This window comes from Apium graveolens, chromosome 9 (genome assembly GCF_009905375.1).
Source record: "Apium graveolens cultivar Ventura chromosome 9, ASM990537v1, whole genome shotgun sequence".
Lineage (NCBI taxonomy): Eukaryota > Viridiplantae > Streptophyta > Magnoliopsida > Apiales > Apiaceae > Apium > Apium graveolens.
This window is the reverse complement of record NC_133655.1, coordinates 263,515,622-263,536,602: the sequence shown is the minus strand read 5'-3', so window position 1 is coordinate 263,536,602 and position 20,981 is coordinate 263,515,622. Positions and strand designations below refer to the sequence as shown.

The window sequence follows — 20,981 nt, the reverse complement described above, 5'->3', positions numbered from 1 at the left end:
ATAAACTCCAATTTACACGGTTGAGATACATCCGAACAAATAAGGCTTAAGTATATACGGTAGTATATAGTATACAAATTTAATGGATCTTTTTATATATGTTATATTTTATTTTCTGATATAGAGATTTTATTATCTTAAACGGTTGAAAAAATCTATTTTTTGTGATTATCTTAATTTAGATTACGAACAATAAATATATTAAACATACATTTTCTCGGATGATAATCTTTGTAGATGAAAAAACTCTCAAAATTACTTTTTACTTTGAAATTTGTACTTTTCCAAATTTTATAAATAAAATGGTTTCACTTTAATAAAAAAAATATAATGAACGGTGTTCACAAAAGTGTATAATTTTTGAAATTAAGTAAGATTTCTGTCGAGAAAAAAAAAACAAAACCAAAAAGATATATAGATACACCAAAGCTGTATCTATATTCGGGTCCCCGAATTGAATCAAAACAGGGTTTTTGCTAGGGTTTTGAAAATCTCGTGCTTCAAAAATGGCTTCTTCAAATGGGTTTAAGCTTCTCCGATTGCTCTCTCGTCAGCCTCTCCGTTCCACATTCCTCCACGATTCTTCCCCAATCGCTGTAATTTTTATTCCCCCTTTTTGTTTTTCTGTTACATTTGTATTTTGTGTTAAAGTTTAGATTTTTACTCTTCTCAATCATTTATATGATTTATTATTTGTATAATAGTTTTTATTTGTGCGAAAGTTTATATTTCAGGCATTTTTGTTACATTTTCTATTCATTAGGTGTATGTATGTGTGAAAGTTTTGATTTTTACTCATCTTTATTGTATATGTAATTCATTGTGTATTTATATGGAGGGGCAGTTCAAATTGGCACTCATCAAATTCGTTTTATTGTTTTTCTTGGATGCAGACTAGATCACTGTTTCAAGCTTTTCGGAATCTGTCAACTTCAGTTTTAACTCCTGAATCAAATGAAGGAGCATTTCCCTCTGATTTGTTATCCAGGGGGCAAGTTCTAACTCCGGAGCGTAAGATAGGTAAGTGAATGGCATAGAAATGTTAATCGATTGTGCAATTTATTTTATTTTATTTTGTTAAGTGATTGTTCCACACACACACCAACAAACGTGCTTAAAAGATTACGTAAACCATCATCCAGTAGAAACTGAGTGTATCATTGTATATAGGACTGACTATGACCAACTTGGTAAGAGTCCCTTTTCTCATCTACTGTGTTTATGTGGAACTCTTACATCGTGATGCTATATATCATATAAATTATAAATTTAACTGCAAAAGTAAAATAAATAAGATTTGCCTTGGATTTTTCCTAGGTCCTCCCTCTGCTACCCAGTACTTTCAGTCTAGATCTGCCTAGAGATGTAGGATGCTAAGTGAATTTATTAAAATATTTAATCATCTATATGGTCGATAATGCCGTCTTTAAACATTGGGCAGCATAGGCTAACACATTGGGGAAAAAAGATTTATATTTTGATCCTTAGACAGTTATTATTCTTTTACCAGTACCGATTGTCTTTACTGATCTACATGAAAGATCCATCAGGAACGCAAAAAATGACATACTGCTAGATAGTAGTTCCTCACTGTTGTCCAAACTCAACAACTGTCATCTGGCAGTGAGATCACATATTTACGCGATAATGGTGCTGAAATAAGGAATTATATTTGATTTAGATACTGCTTATTGGACTTCTATCAAAAGATCATTAAGAGAACCGTTGTTGTACTCCTGCTGTATAATGGGGTAACAACTGCCGTCGGATGGACTTGAAGTTGTTTTAGTTACGATCATTTGAAACTTTTGATGTTCAATTTACGAAGCCTATTACTTCAATTTTATGAAGTCTTATAGACTTTTAAACTTTTCTTTGATTTAATTGATGTATTATATTACAGGACTCTATCAGGATTTGGTAATCCCCGTTACCAATTTTAATAATGAAGATAAGGGCTTCATGGTTTTGGCAGGTGATGTCTTTGATGTTCCTATTAGAAAGGATATTATTCACCGGGTTGTGAGATGGCAGCTTGCAAAACGACAACAGGTACATCTGTACAAGTTTTGCAACTTGTAATATGGGAACTCTGCTGGAGACTTATATGTTGGCCAGGCACACAAATAGTGATGCCTTGTGCTAAAATTATTGGATACACCTGCTTTGATCTACACTTAATTTTTTATCATCACGTAGGAGTTCAATGTAATTGTTTGTGCAATAAAGGCATTACATCATCTTTCATCTTCTCATAATTAGGCTTCCAAATTTTATTGGCTAATATTGTGCAGGGAACTCATTCCACGAAAACTATTAGTGAGGTCAGTGGAACTGGGAGAAAACCATGGCCACAGAAGGGTACAGGTCAAGCAAGGCATGGTTCAAAGCGTGGACCTCAGGTAATTGTACTACCATTTATCTGTTCATTAATTGGGGTAAGATGATCTGGACATATATTGATAGATTTGTTTAATGGGTAACAGTGGAGGCATGGTGCTACTATGCATGGTCCAAAGCCACGAAGTCATGCTATCAAGCTGAACAAGAAAGTTCGTCGGCTAGGACTTAAGATCGCATTAACAGCTCGTGCAGCAGAAGGAAAGGTAATTTTCCTCACTAACTGTACCTGGCAACCTCTACTGCCTGTAAACTCTGTGGTTCTTGGAGCATGTAAACGGAATTCTAGTGTCTTGCAACCATATGTACTTGGAATCTATGTTCGGGCACAGGAGTCGTACACGTGTTAATCAAAGGGTTGGATTCTCATTCTTGGATATAATTTGAAACTAGATATTGATGCGCAACTCAGCATTATTGGCTGAATGCTCATGATTTAGTACGTTTTTAAATTATTTAGAACTCTTATGAATTAGTGCATATATCTATAATTTAAATAGGATTCTCATTTCTCAAATATTAGGATTCTTGGATATAATTCAAAACTATACATTGGTGTGGAAGCTTAATGCTCTGGATTTAATATGTATGAATTATTTTGAACTCTTCTGAAGTAGTGTGTATATCTATAATTTGTATTTTGTATGCACTTTACAACAAATAAAGTTTAAAAACGTATTGTATAATGCAGTTTGCATAAGCCTTTATCCTACTTGAACTGCACTGCTAAAGAGTGACGTCTGCAACATCAACGAGGGATCCGACTTGGCTCCCGTACCCACCGTTTTCGCATTTGAGGGTTGAATTGATATGGGCATAACATTAAAATCTGAAATTCCTGGGAACGGCGATTACAATTTTGGCATTGCATTTAGATGTCATAAAGTTGCCATTCATTAACTTTTCTTATTGTGGAGCTAAAACTAGTGAAGTATCTTTGTTACATGATCTAGATAATCTTAGCTATAAATTTAGAGTTATCTACTACCCTTGCTATGCAGCAATGTGTTAGCTACCTTTAGAAATATAAAGATGATTGAATATCAGCCACATATTCACATGTCGTATAGTTGTAGAATGTAGAGTATCCCTCTTTTTTATTACTCATTTTGGAATATGTTCTTGTACTGTACCTGGGTCCTGGAATGACACAGACAAAGGTTGTCAAGGTTTGTTTCAGTAAGTGTAAACCTAATATGTAGTTAGCGAGGGCTGCATTTTCCACCATTTCTTGCAAGCTAACTATAAATATTTCCCTAATATACAGCTAGCAATATTTGATGATTTGGATGTTCCTACACATAAGACGAAGAACATCGTCAACTATCTGAAGCATATGGAAAACACTAAAAAACTTCTTTTGGTGGATGGAGGTCCCATTGATGAAAAATTAAAGCTGTCTACTCAAAATCTGCATTATGTCAACGTTCTGCCTTCAATTGTAAGTCCTATTTTATTATCTTTGTGATAGAATATGTTATATCCTCGATTTTTTATACGTCTTGGTGCCCATCTCATCGTGTACATAGTGGCCATACCCAAAGTCGCAGCAATTTGGTAATTTTTTTTTTAGATTACAGTATATTTTTTAGCATGAGACTATTTTTTTTTTCCTTTGTGCAATTGCCTCCTGTTAGCCTGCCCCTGTGCTCATGCTCTATCGTCGATTTTAATGTTTATGCAGGGTTTGAATGTCTATAGCATCTTGTTGCACGACACTTTAGTTATGTCACGTGCTGCTGTTAATAAAATAGTCGAGAGGATGCATACACCAATCAACCGTTAAAAAGCAATTTTCTGCTACTCAGCTACACTAAGTAGATGTTAAATGAATCTGGTTATTTGTGGTGTAAGGACGGGAAAGAAAGAAAAGTAATCGAAGGACCTGCAGCTAGTGTATTAGTACTTCGAGCACCATCAAGCTGTTCAAGTCCCTGGTTCACCCTTCTTTATTGTAATAAACCATGAGAAACTATTGCTCTCTGAGTGAGAAGAAATTCTCTGGAAGGGTCACAAGATAATTAGGAAGGATATTATGGTTGATTGCCAGTTTGTAGTATACTTTTCTGTCTTTACTAAAGTATGGCTTTAAATTTTCAACCAATTGTTTTGATGCCCACGAGGCATGGGATGCTGCTGTTGATTGAACATGCTTTGGCTACTTTATCACTAGTTCACTACTTTGATTTCCCTGCCATCTTTGAATTAACCACTGGAGTTGTAACTTATGGGCCAACCAAAGTAGTTTTCCAATATAAACTTTTGCTGGAATGAGACTTGGAGACCCCCTGTCGTGAGAGGGGCAACTTTGCAGCTTATAAACTACTTATATATTTATACTTTCATACATAAATTTGTTCTCATTTTTTTTGTTTATTCAGTTATATATAGAATGATAATATTTTGTTAGCAAATTAATATAAATTTTTAGAAACCTATTCTATTTAATATACACTATTAATTTAAGCATTGTTGTCAAATGTATTAAATGACGCAATTAAAAAATTTATTCTGGATCTTTTATTTACAGGAAATTTTATTATTATAAACACGTTCTATATTAAACCTTTTATAATATAAATTAACATGTGAAGTCATTATTTTAAATTATTTTTTTGAAGTTAATGCAATATCTTAAACTTTAATTGTATTTAACATATATTGATCATATTGATAATATACATAAGTAATTTGATTAGACATAAATTATATCATAATATGTAAACTTCAAATTAATGTGTGGATTAAAATTAAAAATTACAACAATATTTATATATTTTTAATAATTTATTTGAAGTTGATACATATATAAAAAAGATATTACTTTACCACGTTTAGGATTCAAAGGAGTCGGGAATGGTAATCGAGCGCAAAGACACTAATCTCCGATTATCAAAAAAATTCATATATATTATTTGGATTGTCATTTAATATCCTAAAATTCCCCATTTTACTATGGCAAATGAAGGAGAGATAGAATCCGAGCCTACTATTTTTAATTTTTAATGTAAATGAAGTCAATTAGCCTTGTAAAGATTTTGTTAATTTTCATTTTCAAATCTAATGATGTTGCTATTGCTATAATATAACATTAAAATAAAAAAAATCAAGTTCAGTGGGATGTTATATTTGTTGGAAAAATAACAAAATACTATATTTCATACTAAATACAACCATAGATGTTGTTATAATTGTCATATAAGCATGCCAGTTCAAAAATGTATCGATAAAATAATAGTGACAAATATAGTTATTTACTTAAAAATTAAGTAATTAGAATATAATTTTATTTGAATATATTTGAATATATTTTACATTTATTATTGAAATATAAGTTCTATCTTAACTGTCAAAAATTATTTTTCATATTAAATTGTAGCAATAACTAAATTTATTTTAAGAGCATTATTGGACTTCTCCCATCAAAGCCCATGTATAAGTGAGGTACTAATTTACTATGGGCTTTTAAAAGCCCAAGAACCTCCTGTATATATTCTCTCTAATTTGGGCGGAAGAAGGCTAAAGTAATTATTCGAACGCACTCCAGATCTGCTGCTGCAAAAAGGTTCCTCCTTCTAAACCCTAATTTTGCTACCTCTCTCTCCTCACTCACACACACGCACGCACTCTATAATTACTTTGTCGTTTAAAAGCCTCTTGATACTAATAAGTACTCAATTTCTACTTTTGTTTTTTAGGGTTTCGACAAGCCATTTTCTCAGATTTTTTAGAGCTCTTTTCTCCGATTAAAGATGAGGTATGTTCATTCTACTCTACGTTTGTATCGCCTGCTTCTCTTTTTACTCTAATTCTTCATGTTAATTCTTATAATTTATTTTTTGTTATGTTTAGGTTAAGTTCATAAATATGCGTAGATTTATCCCCTTTTGTTTTTAAACCTCATATCTTGTAAATTAATTATATTACCGTGATAGTGTCTCACATGTACCGTATTTTTGTTACGGAATTAGAGATAAAAGATGATTCTATAAAAAAATCGAAGCCTACTTTCGAGTCACGATGTGTTTATATGATTGACTGTTTATATCTGCTTAATTTATGTGTTTATATGATTGACTGATATATCTGCTTAATTTTTTGCGGTTACTGACTGTTCATTCCGTTTTTTCTCTGCAGTCGACCAATGGATGAGGATGTTCCTGTAAGTTTTCTCACTTTGTCTCGTTATGTTCTTATGTTTACTATATCTGTTTGTTTGGTTTTATTTTGTATCTTTTTTATTATAAAACAAGTTATATGTTTGATGTCTAGAGCTGGGTGTACGCTTCTACTATGTTGTTGCTGCTCTTTCCATAATGTTTTGCCCCTTTTATTTAGGTGCGTGCACTGCAATGTTTCATGTCAAATATCTTGCATTAAGAAATATATTTTATATTTGTATCTTTCATCACTTAGTATGTTATTATCAGTTTGCGAGCTTGCGATGTCCAAGTCAGGTACTTAGTATATATATATATATATATATTTAAAAAAAATTAAAGATCGTACATGCTTTACATTTAAGTAAGAATCATGTAGAAGCAAGGTCAATATATTTTAGACTAGTTAGGAATTATTATACTTGTACAATTTGTTTATATTGACCTTTTAACTTAGATTGGAGTTTTTTAAATTGAATTGTACAAATTCTGTTGGTGTTTTTTAGTTCTCCTTTATCTGGAAGAATATGCTGGCTGTTAATCTGAACCAAGTGTAGTTAAATTGTATTAAGACGGACATATCAATTTTCCAGAAATAAAATGTGTGATATTAGAAAACTTCAACCAACCAACGAAACATACATAGTAAAGCCTGCTTAAAGTAGTTTTCGATGAGGGTATGATGAACGCAACCTTACCCTCACTTGAAAAAGTGAAGAAGCCAAATTATGTTAGAACTTTAATTTGTACTAAATAACCATCTCCTGCTCACACACAAATGCACAAGTATATTGCATTCACTTACATACTTTTCCTTATAGGCCAAGACTGAGGAAGAGGACTTTAACACCGGGCCACTATCCGTGCTCATGATGAGTGTTAAAAATAACACCCAGGTATTGATCCTTCCATTCTGCAGTTTTGAACTCCTTAATTTATATATTACAACGATTTCGTGTACTCAATTCAGTAATACACAAGTTATTGCAATTATAATTATTTTCTTCTATCGTTCCCCATCAGGTCCTTATTAACTGCCGTAACAACAAAAAGCTTCTGGGCCGTGTGAGAGCTTTTGATCGGCACTGCAACATGGTGATGGAAAATGTTAGGGAGATGTGGACAGAGGTTTGTTTTCATATTAGATAGATTTCATTACTATCCTCTTTATTATATATTTTCAAGTTTAATCACCTTTAATGTTTGCCAAAATTTTATACTCAGCTTCCAAAGGCTGGTAAAGGCAAGAAGAAATCTCTTCCAGTTAACAAAGAGAGGTTTATTAGCAAGATGTTCCTGCGAGGAGATTCAGTGATCATTGTCCTCAGGAACCCCAAGTGAGGTAATGCAATCTTTGCAACATGGCTGTTTTAATATTTCATTCCTTTGTGATGTCTATTACTAGGCTCATAGTTGAATATGTATCATTTGTAGGGTCTATTTGCTTGGCATTCTATCTAATATTAACAATAAGTTCTGTCATTGATATACAGATGATGGAAATGAATCTGGAGCTACTTGTAGGCGGAGAAGCGTTGTACTTGATTATCTACAACGTAGTGTTTAACTTTAAAATGGTTCTTAAACCAGCTGAATTGTTTTAAAGCACTTTCTGATTAAAGTTTGGGAGCTGTATGATATTTGGAAGTTTTATTTCAAGTGATGTACCTCTTAGATTTTATTCTGGCTGGCTTCTGCTTTTCCAGTCTCCAAGTTATGGGGTTATAAAAAAAAGGTTTTCAATATATGAGACATGAATTGTGTAAGGGATGAATTACTTCTGTTATACCGTACAAAGTTGTCAATTAGAAGGTTTTAAATAGTAAGGAATTAGAAGGTTTTAAATAGTTTTTTAGGACGTAAAAAGCAATAAAGCACAAACATCTTGATATAAATGCGACATCACTAACTATTGTAATTGTGCATCAGTGCATCTGATATGATAAGATTGTGTTAAATTGTATATGAAGAGGGTGTTTCCCGATCTTTTCAGTATGTAAGTAGTCCCTTGGATGGTTTTCTACTTTCATACATTGGCAACAGATAAATGGCGAAGAATGGTATTCACTGATGTTTTGATTCACCTGAGGAGTACCGTTTGCTTGCAACTATTAAGATTTAGCTGCATACAGTTTTCTCGCAATTTGATTGCACGTAATGGAGCTCTGTTTCTCCCTCTTCCATCATTCTACAAATAAAGTTAACTAGACAGATGAAGTGTTTTTGTTTTATTCCCAAGAGTTTTGAGGCTGATGGTTCCACCTTTGCATCTTATAATTTAACGCAAAGAATGCCTGTGATAGTCTTATTCTTAATTTTTATTGGATATGTTTAGTAACTAAAATTAAATACTTGAGTTTTAGGTTGGTGAATGATGAGCATGGGTTAGACTCGAACTTTTAATTTCTCGTCACCAAGGATAAATGGCATGGCCTAAGGGATCGTAATTCCTAGCTACAATGTTAAGGATTTCTAAATTAGCACTTTTAATCTCTCACCATTTTACATATAAAGCAACTCGCTAGACAAATCCACAGCAGACATTTTGATTTATCCTCGGGAATTGCAAGTACTAAGAGCTTTAAGGCCGATGGTTCCACGCCGTTGCATCTTATAGTTTCATGCATCTGAAATCCACTTCTTCAACTACCACTAGAAACTAATTACTCGAACATATGTTTTGAATGAAAATGTTCGTGTCGGTGAGTCATGAACACTGGTAGACATAACCCCCTCCGTCTCAGTTTATCAAGGGTAAAGCGTATCCACTAGGCTACAATGTTACACTCTCGTCTCTCGAACGTCCTCGACTTGATACACCATTCTCCCATCTTCTTCTTCTTCCTCCGTAAGTGTGATTTCATTACAGTAAACTACCTCTCTTCCAACATCCCTCGTCTAATCTTTGAGATTCCGTGTTGAAGCTATTTTTGCTGGTTTCCCATGTTTTACTTTTTACTCACAACCGGATCAGCCTATCTTTCTTTAGTTCTCACTTGAATCTATAATAAAGAGATTTCTACATCGGGTTGGCTGGTTTCTTCCTTTGAGTCGGTCTGAACGAAAATCTTAAAAGAAATGTCCAACAGCTTTTCAGTAATGCATTCATTTAATTTTTTCCATCGTCATTGCTTTTGAACTTCATTCTGCTACGCCCTTCAGCTGCTGCCGCCTGCCAGCTAGACCTTATGATTGAGTAATTTTCCTCCGAGACTGACCTAGGTTTAATTTTCTCATTCTTTGAATTTAGTTGGTCTAATTTTCTCCAGCAATCTATAGCAAGAAAGCATTCTTTTTGTTGGGCCTCTTCTGTTACACTTCCATGTAAAAAAATTCATGTATTCTCTTTAAGTCCCAGACACACTAATAACATCAACTCTAAGGAGTAGAAGAGCCTGGGATGATAGAAGGTCCATATTCTCCGTTTCTTGTTTCTCCCTTGGTCCCTTGCCAAGTGATTTTTCTTCATCCAACTTGTCTCTAACTGTTTATCAGACTTTCAAGCTCTTTCTACACACCACTGCCGGTTTTCTTACACACAGATAAGATCTTTTCTGATAACAGGCCTCTTTGTAGTTAACTGCTTTAGTCGATCTCTCGCTCAGCTTGTATGCATCTCATATAATATTTCTTAATACATGCAATTGGCAATGCGTTATCAAATGTCACCCCCGTCTGGATGTTGCATGTTCCAAATTTATAACTATTCTACACTTTTCTTCATGGATATCATTGCAGATTCCTAAACAATATCTACTCCTACAGCTTCCCTTTTGATCTGTATTCTCTCCTTTATCGAATACTTTTTGAGCTATTCACATAAATGAGAAATTTGTATATTCAATCCTGTCCTATGGGAAGATGAGTAACATAATAGAACAGAAACCCCAATGCATAACTGAGAAAAGTAAAATGTAGTGAAAAAATATTCAAATAGTGCATTAAGCTGATATTGAAGTCTGCAATATAGTTATTATGCGATAGGCACGGCTTCTATTATAGTACAGAAGTCTTCAACTATTAAAAGATTGATATATCTGAAGACCCAAAACTAATACTACTTGGATGTAAACAAGAAGGCAATATAGACTCATGACTCTCTGCCGGCTGCCTGCTGCTGTACCAGGTAGGGGTGGGAAGGAAAAAGTATTAGTTCTATTGAACATTTTCGCCTTCCCTTGCAGGTATAAAAGGTATATATGTTCCGTGTTTAGGCTGTAGTGGCACCATCTTCCTTTTGATCACCGAAGACACGTTGCCTAAAGTCAGAAACCATAAGGGGCAGACCCTTGCGAAGAGGTACCTTGGGCTCCCAACCAAGAAGATCTTTTGCCTTTGTGATATCGGGCTTCCTCTTGTGAGGGTCGTCCTCTGTGTTTTGCTTGAATACAATCTTTGCATTTGGGTCTATTGTTTCCTGGACCACCTGTGTATACACATGGCATGGTGTTTACTATTTAATTTGCTTCGAAACTACATATTCAAAGATATTATCACGGCCTCAAATGTTTCCTTAATCATAAAGGGTTAAAATTTTGAAAATTGTACATGACCAAGTCAAGTAGAAACTCAAATCAGTTACAGCTGTTACCTGAGCAAGTTCAAGCATGGTGAATTCTCCAGGGTTACCAAGATTGAAAGGTCCCACATGTTCTCCTTCCATAAGACGCATCAGACCCTCCACCTACCAGATAAAAAAATAGATCTCATATATAAAGTATTTGCCTGATTTGTATTAAAAGAATGATCTACTTGTATGAGAGCCTAACCTTAGAAGCCAAGCATTAGCTCAACATTCTTAATTCTTTATACAATACATTCTTTAATTAAAAAAGGAAGAATTTTTCCTAAAAGAGACAGCCTGGGTTACTGACTAGTGACTAGATACGAATGCCTCTGAAGGTGTTTTTTTACGGAAGTCTCCGGTGCTTTTAATATACTTATTCCTAAAAAAATTACAGAGCAATTAGAAATGATTGTCAACGTAAGTGAGAACCTGAATGCATCATCCCACAGTACTTGGGAGGTTACCATTTGAGATACATTGTTTTTCCCTCCTTGTGGCTGATTTCGATTAATTAAGAATGCATCTCAAATGGTATCAGAGATCAATTTTAGAGATCAAATACCAACACTACGTAAATTTAGCTTAATTTTTCAACTGGGATTTAAAATGCATGCTTTCAAATTCTACAATTTTAGTCTTCCCCCATTTTTCATCATTACCTAAAGGCTAAAACAGGTTGAAGTAGTATTGGTCTATGCATAAACATTCAAAAAATATCAGGGGGCAAGTTTGATCTGGTAACATGGTAGCACATATGTCACAGTCTAAAACATCTCATATACATAAATAAATATTTATAAAAAGTCCAAGCAGACTAATTCTGAATGCAACTAGTCTCACCTACCTGCCTAAAACTATCATAGTTACTCAACTATAATCAGCAAAATAAGAATCATATAGAAGACAGCTATGTATGAATCCACTAATTCACTATTTTATGGTCTAGACACATACCAAATCAGAGACATATTGGAAACTTCTTGTTTGCTTCCCATCACCATAAACTGTCAAAGGCTCCTTCCTCAATGCCTGTGGTTCACAAAATGTTATTACCACCACTACAAAATGCTGATACAACCAATTAAGAAGAATGAGATTGAAACCGAAATGATTACCTGCGCAACAAAATTGCTGACCACGCGACCATCATCTATGCACATCCGAGGCCCGTATGTGTTAAAAATCCTGGCTATTCTCACCTATACATTAAAAAAAATGAATAACAAGTAAACTTAGCTAAATGACACAGAAGCTCGTAGAGATGCAAATAAAAAATGCATACCTCAACTCCAGCACCTCTATGGTAGTCCATTGTCAACGTTTCAGCTGTCCTTTTACCCTCATCATAACAACTTCTCACACCTGTTTTCACAATCTTTTAAATATCAATATTTATTTAAATGAATTAGGAAAAAAAAACAAAAAAAGATTGCAAATTTGTCCTAACAATAACAACATTTAACAGCCCATTAAATTTTACATGTGAAATGCTGGAACATAAATAGTCATAACAATTCATCAGACACATCAATCTATCATATTACCATCAAATCAACACACAGCAAAAAGGACACAATCAGAGCCGTCCATTTACTAACAAACGAGGGGTATGATTTGACCAGAAAGACTCCGACCAGATCTACTTACAAAAAGTCATAACACTCAACCATACTTCACCACGTGGCTCTTACACACAAAACATCTCACCAAACATAGAAAAGTACTAGTCTTCTGTCACAAAAGACTTACCTAGCTCACATTAGCCCCGCCCATTTCCAAATGCTAAAGTACACCACCGGAAAAACAAGAACTAAACAAATTGAAAAAATATTGAAATTTAAAAACGTACCAATGGGATTAACATTGCCCCAGTAAGTCTCAACTTGTGGGTGTTGCAGAGGATCACCGTACACCTCGCTGGTACTCGTTAGCAAGAACCTCGCACCGATTCGCTTAGCTAATCCAAGCATGTTTAGAGTACCCACCACATTTGTCTTGTAAACAAAAATTAAGGATTCCAAACAAAATAATTAGATCCCTAATACTTCGAAACACAATTCGAGAATAAACCTAATATTAAATCTGTTATACTACTAAATGTAAACACACCGATATTGGTGATTTGGATGCAAATTACTAAACGTAATTTGCATTCAAATCACCAGCTATATAAATCACCAGACATAATATAAACCATAATATAAACCATAAAAAAGGATATGATAGTCTTGACGGGATTAAACTTATAATGAACGGGAGAAGCCGGGCAAGCAAGATGATAGATCTGATCAACTTCAAGCAACAAAGGCTCAACAACATCATGCCTAATCATCTCAAACCTAGGGTTTCCAAAATGATGCATCACATTCTCCTTCCGTCCCGTAAAAAAATTATCAACAACAATCACACTATCACCTCTCGCCATCAACCTATCCACAAGATGACTCCCGACAAATCCGGCGCCGCCGGTCACCACAATCCTCAACCCCTTGGTCTTCAGCCCTAGCGGTATTTTCCCGCCGGAATTCACGAATTTGTCGGCGAAAAAGTCTCGGCGGGGAGAGGTGAAAGAGGAGGTGGAGAGATGAGTGGTGGTGGGGCCGGGGAGGGTGTAGGTGGGACCAGGGTGGGAGGGGAGGAGAGAGAAGAAGAGAGAGGCGATTATAATGCCGATGAGAGTGAAAATGAGACGTTGTTCACGGAGGATGTAACGGAGAGGACGGATGAGAGAGAGCCATGGTTTGTTAGGTTTGGGAGAGTATGTGTCGGGTGTGTGTTGGGACTCGTGTCCACGGAAGATTAGTTCCGATGCCATTTGGTGGTGATACGGCGGAGGATGGAGGATGTTGTGTGTATACTGTATAGTATAGGTTGGGGGAGGGGGGGTTTTATAAATTTATATGGATTGTGGAAGAAAAGTGGACTCCTATGCGAGAAAGAAACGCGAAAGAAGAGAGTTTGTTTTGAAAGAGTGGGGTGGGGGCGTGTTTTTGCTGGGAAGGCAGAAATGAATTCTTATTTTTTTAAATTTCTCATATAATTTTAGGAATTTTTTATATGCACACAGTAAGTACTAACTCGCACTAATTCTCATGAGTTTGGTGTAGTGATGGACCCTGCATTTACAACAACTCCACCAATCAAAATACACCAAACTCATAAAATTTAATATTTATTATATGTCATTGGGCACATATTAGAAAGACCGATAATTTTATATTTTTATTGGAAAAGCCCGTTTTCGTGCACCTAGAATTTAGTAGAGACTCCTACACCATCCCAACGTTATAACTCATACTTGAATACGAACATGTACTTCGAATTAAATCTAAAAAATTGAGGTGTTAACTAGTAAGTCTTTAAAGTTATCTAGGTTTAAAGCCTTTAATTCGCATTATTTTGTATAATTTTGTCTTTTATATTTTCGTATTTCGTGTATCAGAACAGAAGATTAAACACCTATCCGAATTCGTTTTGAATTCGTGTACACAAAAATAACCTATATATGTAACTCATCGTTAAATGTACATTTCGTGTAGAATAAATATATATAAATATTATATTTTTAATAGAGAAATGATCAAATGATAACTCGATTTAATCACATAACTTAGTAATTAAATTTGAGTCATTAGATAGATTTTGTATACACGGTCCAGATGATTTGGAAAACATAAAAAATAACTACGAGGTCACAATTCACTCAAAACCTAATTAACTTGCATTTTTAAACACCTTAATTGTTTTACCTTTGTAAAACACGTTAGACTTAATTTTTCAATCTTAATATGTTACATATGTTTTTAATTGCAACACAACAAATTGTATTTTAAGATTAAAAATAAAAAAGGCATGTTCATTGTTGATGTGTCATGTAAATTTTTTAATTTTGTCAATAATTTCTTTTACACATATTTTCTATCCCTTATTTTCTAACAAATAGTATTTTAAAATTAGAATACCTAAAAATAACATAAAACAAGCAAATAAAACTCTAGAAAAAAAATACTCGGGATCAAAATTTTAAAGAACAAACAATTACTATAAAACACAACAATGTTAAAAAATACAGAACACTAAATAAAAATATCTGGTACACAAAATAATTACAGGACATGTTAAACTTTCACTAACATTAGTTAAAAATAACATTAACTAAAAAAGAGAACATACAAAAATTACATAATTTAGTTAAAAATACTAAACACATACAAATTATATAACATTAATTAAAAATAAAGAACAATGATAAAGAATAAATTCTATAAAAATAATAATTAAAGAACATAAAAATAATTATAGAACACATAATTAGATGCAAAAAAATTAAAGAACACTATAATGTAAAATACTTAAAAAAAAATACAGCACACGTGTTAAAGAATACAGAATAAGATTTCAAAATTGCATAACCTAAAGGTAGTTAGGAATAATAAACCGTAGAACATAAACGTTGTTAAAGTTGATGAACGTGTTATATACGTGGACTTATGAGAAATAGTTACTTAGTTACTTTAATAAAATAGTTACCCAGTGAATCTGACCCTATATATATATATATATATATAAAGATTTATAAAGACCACTATTTCATTGGAGACCTCGGAGATCATCTATGTTCTGCAACAAAAATACTATAAAATATATTATTCTATTAAGTATATTATACGAATATCACTAATTTATTAAAATCGTTGAAGATCCTTTAACTTTAATATGTTCTGCAAATTGAACAAATATTTTGCAAACTAAACATGTTTCGTAGAATAAAATAATGATATTTGCAACACATGATTTTATGGAGTCCATTATTTTATTGGAGTCTTTGAAGTCCATATATGTTCTGCAAGTGAAATATAGTTTAAATTGTTGCAAAATGTATTATTTTTCGAATGATATTCTACAAATATCACAATTTTATTGAAAATCTTGCTGATTGCATAGATTTTACAAGTAGAATGTTGTAAAATATATTATTCTACAAAATATGTTTAGTTTGCAGAATATAAATGTTCATGTTTCAGTTTCAAAACATACATATCATACTTGTAAATATATGAAATTTGCATGATTTTATTGAAGTAATGATAACTGTGAAACATGTTTTGCAAGATAACACGTTTTAGAAGATATTTTATTTGCTAAACATAGATGGACTCCGAGAACTCCAATTAAAACATGGATTCCATAAAATTTTACTCATATATTTATATATATACTGATACATTTTCTGATATTTTCTTATAAATATATATGAATTATATGAATATATACATATAATATTATAAAAATATGTATATAGATTATAAATATGTATTAATAAATCTATTTATTTCGTGTACTTTCGTGTCATGTTTTGTATCCAAGGTTAAACACATATTCGTACCCGTTTATATTTTATGTTCCATCGTGTTCGTGTACCGAAAAGGTGAACATAAGTTCATTTATATCGTGTCATTTTCATGTCATTGTTTTGTGTCATGTGCCAATTTGACAACTATTAAGTTAACCGGTTAGGTGAATTTTGAAAATTTATTTAAATTAAAGTTAAAATGAACTTATTTTTTCTTATTTTTACTCATCATTAATTTTTAAATTAAATACACATAATATAAACACGAGGTTACATTTTTGAGGATAAAAATATTATTTTTTACCATAATTTACGGCCTCAAGTTCTTGCAAATAAAGCAAAATTATGTAAATATGTATTCAGAAAATTTATATATGTGCCTATTATATTTTAGGGAAGTTATAAAAAATATTCAGATTTATAAATTTATTTTTAAAAATACAGTAAAAATTGTATATTAGGATGAAGAGAAGATTTCTCCAATTTTATTTTATTTTGGAACCGCATTTCATTAAAATAAAAAAGGGTACATAAAATTGGAGAGATGGTAACACTCCACCAAAAAGCATTGCCCGGACTCAGAGTAAGTCCAATATAAGATGCAAAATAGCTATGGTAGTGTTTGAAAACATTAATTTCATTTCAAATCCGAGATTTCAGTTCTAGAATTTGAAATCCAGAATTTCAATTCCAAATAATTTTTTGTTTGGATATTCAAGAAATTGAATTACAAAATTTTGTTTTAATTTTTTTCTTAAAACTTGTTTTTTTTTATTTTCTCGGAAAATTGAATTATATATTTTATTTTATTTATTTCAAGATAAATTTCTGAGATAAAATTCCCAAAAGAAAATTTCGAAAAAACTTCTTGATGAAAAGGATCCCGTTAAATATTTCCTAGAAATTTATTCGTTCTAGAAAATTTTCCGAACAAACATTTTCATTCGGAAAAATTTCTCGGAAAAAAATTCCGAAGTTTTCGGGAAAAAAATTACAAAAAAAAATTCCGAGAAAAAATCCCGAGAATTGATTTTCGGGAAAAATATTTCCGAGATATGTTTCTCGGGAAAAAGTTCTCGAGAAAATTTCGCGAAACAAGTTGCTCGGGAAAAAATTGCCGAGAAATTTTCTCGATAAAATTTTTCGAGAAAAGTTTCTTGAAAAAAATTCCGGGAAAAAATTATCGGGAAAATTATTCGGGAAAAGCTTTTTGAAAAAATTTCCGCGAAAAAAATTCACGGGAAAAAGTTCCTGAGAAAAAATTATAGGGAAACAATTCCCGAAAAAACAATACCGAGAAATATTCTCGGGAAATTTTTCCGAGAAAAGTCTCTCGAAAAAAATTCTCTAGAGAAAGATTCCCGAGAAAATGTTCTCCGAAAAAATTTCTTGAGAAAAAGTTCTCGGGAATATTTTCCGAGAAATGTTTCTCGAAAAAAAATCCAGGGAAAAATATTCCCGAGAAAATGTTCTCTGGAAAAAATTCCCGAGAAAAATCTCGGGAAAAAATTTCCGAGAAACAGTTTTCGGGAAAAAATTCCCGAGGAAAAGTTCTCGGTAAAAAATTCCCGAGAAATAATTATCGGGAAAAAAATTCCCGAGAAATATTCTCGGGAAAATTTTCCGAGAAAAGTCTCTCGAGAAAAAGTTCTTGGGAAACAATTCCCGAAAAAACAATACCGAGAAATATTCTTGGAAAAATTTTCCAAGAAAAGTCTCTCGAAAAAAATTCCCGGGAGAAAGATTCCCGAGAAAATGTTCTCCGGAAAAACTTCCCGAGAAAAAGTTCTCGAAAAAAAATCCCGGAAAAAATATTCGTGAGAAAATGTTCTCCGGAAAATTTCCCGAGTCTCGGGAAAAAATTTCCGAGAAAAAGTTCTCGGTAAAAAAATCCCGAGAAATAATTCTCGGGAAAAAAATTTCCGAGAAAAGGTTCTCGGGAAAAAATTCCCGAGAAAAAATTCTCTGAAAAAAATTCCCGGATAAAAGTTTATAAAAAAATTCTCGAGAAATAATTTTCGGAGAAAATTTATGAGAGAAAAGTTTTTTGAAAAAAATTCTCGGAAATGTATCTGCAAAAAAAAATCTTAAAAGAAATTTCAGTAAAAAAATTTCATTTAAAATGACATGTATTTTGCAAGTATTTCAAATTCAAAATTTTAAACTTGTTGTGTAATTGAGTTGTATTTGAACAAAATCCAATTCCAAATTTTTGGTATTTGCCAAACAGCAGATTTGATCAAATCCAGGATTTAAAATGAAAATAATGTATCCAAACGGGGCATATAGTTATTGTTATAATTTGACATCAAAAAATGTTTTTGGTGCTAAAACAAAACTTTACCTTTAATGTTATATGCATTCTGAAACCAAATATTTGCTTATTTATCTAAATTTTGTCAATTTGTCTTAAGTTTTATTTAAAATACAACATGCATCTCATTTATAGTAGTATGATGATGTAACGAGATACATAAATGCATCTTTAATTTCAAATTTAGAACCAGTATACATATTCGTATCCAAGTATATAACTCATTTGTAGTTGAAATTTTTGACATTTAATTTCAAATTATAGAAATAGCATTGCATTGGACTTACTATAAGTTTGCTAATGTTTCATTTCATGTTAAACGTATTTTTGAAATATTTTTTGCAATTTGATTATTTTGGAAAAAAAACCCTTATATTTTAATGACATTTAAATTTCTACAATTACAAAAATATTTCTTATGTATTTATACTAAAGTTGTATTGTATAGATTTATATTATAAATTATTTAATCAAATTCTTAGACGCATTTAGGAGCATATAAATAATTATTTTTTAAAAAAATGGTGTAAATATTACTAACAATTATAATCATTTTTATTTCAAATATGGAGACCGGAAGTTTTAAATAAAATTTAAAATAATACGCATAAATAAAATAATGATGTTTGCAAAACATAATTTATAAAATATTACGTTTTGTAAAGTTTTTATTCAAGATTTTAGTTGTTGAACATAAATGATTTTCAAGTTTTTCAACAAAAAAGGTGGTTTTATAGAATTTTACTCATACATTATATATATATATATATGTATGTACACACGTGTATATATATATAGATATATTTTATGATATTTTTTTATAAATATATATGAATTATATGTATATATACATATACTATTATAAAAATATGTATATATATTATAAATATGTATTAATATATTTATTTATTTCATGTACTTTTGTGTAATGTTGTGTACCCAAGGGTATACACATGTTCGTACTCGTTTATATTTCATGTTTCATCGTGTTCATGTATGAACTCATATCCATTTATATCGTGTCATTTAGATGTCATTTTTGCACGTCATGTACCAAAATGGCAGCTATTAAGTTGACCGGTTAGGTAATTTTTAAAATTTTATTTGAATTAAAGTTAACATTGAAGTTTTATTCATCATTAATTTTAAAATTAAATACATATAATATAAACACGAGGTTCCTTTTTGAGAATAAAAATATTATTTTTACCATAATTTAATCCTCGAGTTCATGCCAACAAAGCAATAAAATATATGTAAATATATGTATTCAGAAAACTTATATATGTATCTATTATATTTTAGGGAATTTATAAAAGATATTTATATTTCAAATTAATTTTCAAAAATACAATAAAATTATATATTAAGTTGAAGAGGAGATTTCTCCAATTTTATTTTGGAACTCCATTTCATTAAAATAAAAAGGGGTACATAAATTCAGAGAGATCATAAAACTCCGCCAAGAAGAATTAGAACAACAAATGAACAGTCGAGCCGAGACCTGTCCGAGTCGAGCGGTGCTTAATCTATTTTTAAAATAAGCCGAGTCGAGTTTAATAATCGAGCGAAAAATGATGTTCAAGCTCGGCTCGTTTATAAACGAGTCGAGCCCGAGCTGCACACGAGTTTGTTCACGAACAACCGAGTCGACCGAACTCGAGCTGAGTTGTCCATTGATATTTTAAATATATTTTTTTAAATCGAACAATTTTAAATTATAATTTTTAATTTTACAAGTTGTATTGAGATCAACTATAAGTTTTACCTTGAAATTATAGATACTCACACTTTACACTTATTTCTTAATCCAACTATATTGTTTTATTTTTCAAGACGATTTTTAAAAATATATCCAATATTATTTTTAATTATTGAGATGTTCGTAAGTTTACAAATTGTACATTACTTTTTAAAATGACGATGTCAAATTTTATATGTTTTGTGGTTTTACTTATATTTGGTTTATGTAAATTACAAGTTATTTAATGATGTTTTTGAAATATGAATAATTGGACATAACTGTATCATGATAACAAGTTGATAGTTTACTAAATATTAACAAAAAATTTGAAATACGATTGGTTCGACTCGAGTTCGGTTCGATAAAAATAAATAATATATAATAAATATTAAATATTTACATAAAAATATATTTATATTAAAATAAAATAAAAATAATAGAGG

At 31.7% G+C, this 20,981-nt stretch overlaps 3 protein-coding genes across 4 annotated transcripts; 2 read left to right on the top strand and 1 right to left on the bottom strand.

The window, feature by feature from the left end:
- The first annotated feature begins 407 nt into the window (after positions 1 to 407).
- Positions 408 to 4,590, top strand: LOC141687232 (uncharacterized). 2 transcript variants are annotated; one of them, XM_074492437.1, is made up of 7 exons: positions 408 to 596; positions 894 to 1,020; positions 1,976 to 2,052; positions 2,295 to 2,402; positions 2,487 to 2,606; positions 3,668 to 3,841; positions 4,085 to 4,590. In XM_074492437.1, the coding sequence occupies exons 1-7, from the start codon at positions 507 to 509 to the stop codon at positions 4,184 to 4,186; spliced, it is 798 nt and encodes a 265-aa protein (XP_074348538.1). In that variant the 5' UTR covers positions 408 to 506; the 3' UTR covers positions 4,187 to 4,590. The 2 variants fall into 2 exon arrangements, with proteins under 2 accessions (XP_074348538.1, XP_074348537.1); XM_074492436.1 differs by having other exon boundaries at positions 411 to 596; positions 1,904 to 2,052.
- A 1,302-nt stretch (positions 4,591 to 5,892) lies between these two features.
- Positions 5,893 to 8,305, top strand: LOC141687473 (uncharacterized). Its single transcript, XM_074492765.1, has 7 exons — positions 5,893 to 5,965; positions 6,099 to 6,157; positions 6,538 to 6,562; positions 7,382 to 7,456; positions 7,584 to 7,688; positions 7,785 to 7,902; positions 8,054 to 8,305. The coding sequence occupies exons 2-6, from the start codon at positions 6,153 to 6,155 to the stop codon at positions 7,899 to 7,901; spliced, it is 327 nt and encodes a 108-aa protein (XP_074348866.1). The 5' UTR covers positions 5,893 to 5,965; positions 6,099 to 6,152; the 3' UTR covers position 7,902; positions 8,054 to 8,305.
- Positions 8,306 to 10,475: 2,170 nt separating this feature from the next.
- On the bottom strand, positions 10,476 to 14,113 carry LOC141687539 (UDP-glucuronic acid decarboxylase 2). Its single transcript, XM_074492847.1, has 7 exons — positions 13,344 to 14,113; positions 12,977 to 13,119; positions 12,410 to 12,489; positions 12,243 to 12,326; positions 12,082 to 12,156; positions 11,152 to 11,244; positions 10,476 to 10,986 (listed from the first exon to the last, which is right to left on the bottom strand). The coding sequence occupies exons 1-7, from the start codon at positions 13,940 to 13,942 to the stop codon at positions 10,771 to 10,773; spliced, it is 1,290 nt and encodes a 429-aa protein (XP_074348948.1). The 5' UTR covers positions 13,943 to 14,113; the 3' UTR covers positions 10,476 to 10,770.
- Positions 14,114 to 20,981: the final 6,868 nt, after the last annotated feature.

Coding starts and splice junctions, on each gene's coding strand:
- LOC141687232 (XM_074492436.1), top strand. CDS start 507: ATGGCTTCTTCAAATGGGTTTAAGCTTCTCCGATTGCTCTCTCGTCAG. Junction 2,403..2,486: donor GTTCAAAGCGTGGACCTCAG/GTAATTGTACTA, acceptor AATGGGTAACAG/TGGAGGCATGGTGCTACTAT. Junction 2,607..3,667: donor CTCGTGCAGCAGAAGGAAAG/GTAATTTTCCTC, acceptor CCTAATATACAG/CTAGCAATATTTGATGATTT.
- LOC141687539 (XM_074492847.1), bottom strand. CDS start 13,942: ATGGCATCGGAACTAATCTTCCGTGGACACGAGTCCCAACACACACCC. Junction 12,490..12,976: donor GGGCAATGTTAATCCCATTG/GTACGTTTTTAA, acceptor TTGTGAAAACAG/GTGTGAGAAGTTGTTATGAT. Junction 11,245..12,081: donor TCCAATATGTCTCTGATTTG/GTATGTGTCTAG, acceptor TTTATCTGGTAG/GTGGAGGGTCTGATGCGTCT.
- LOC141687473 (XM_074492765.1), top strand. Junction 6,563..7,381: donor CAATGGATGAGGATGTTCCT/GTAAGTTTTCTC, acceptor TTTTCCTTATAG/GCCAAGACTGAGGAAGAGGA. Junction 7,457..7,583: donor GTGTTAAAAATAACACCCAG/GTATTGATCCTT, acceptor GTTCCCCATCAG/GTCCTTATTAACTGCCGTAA.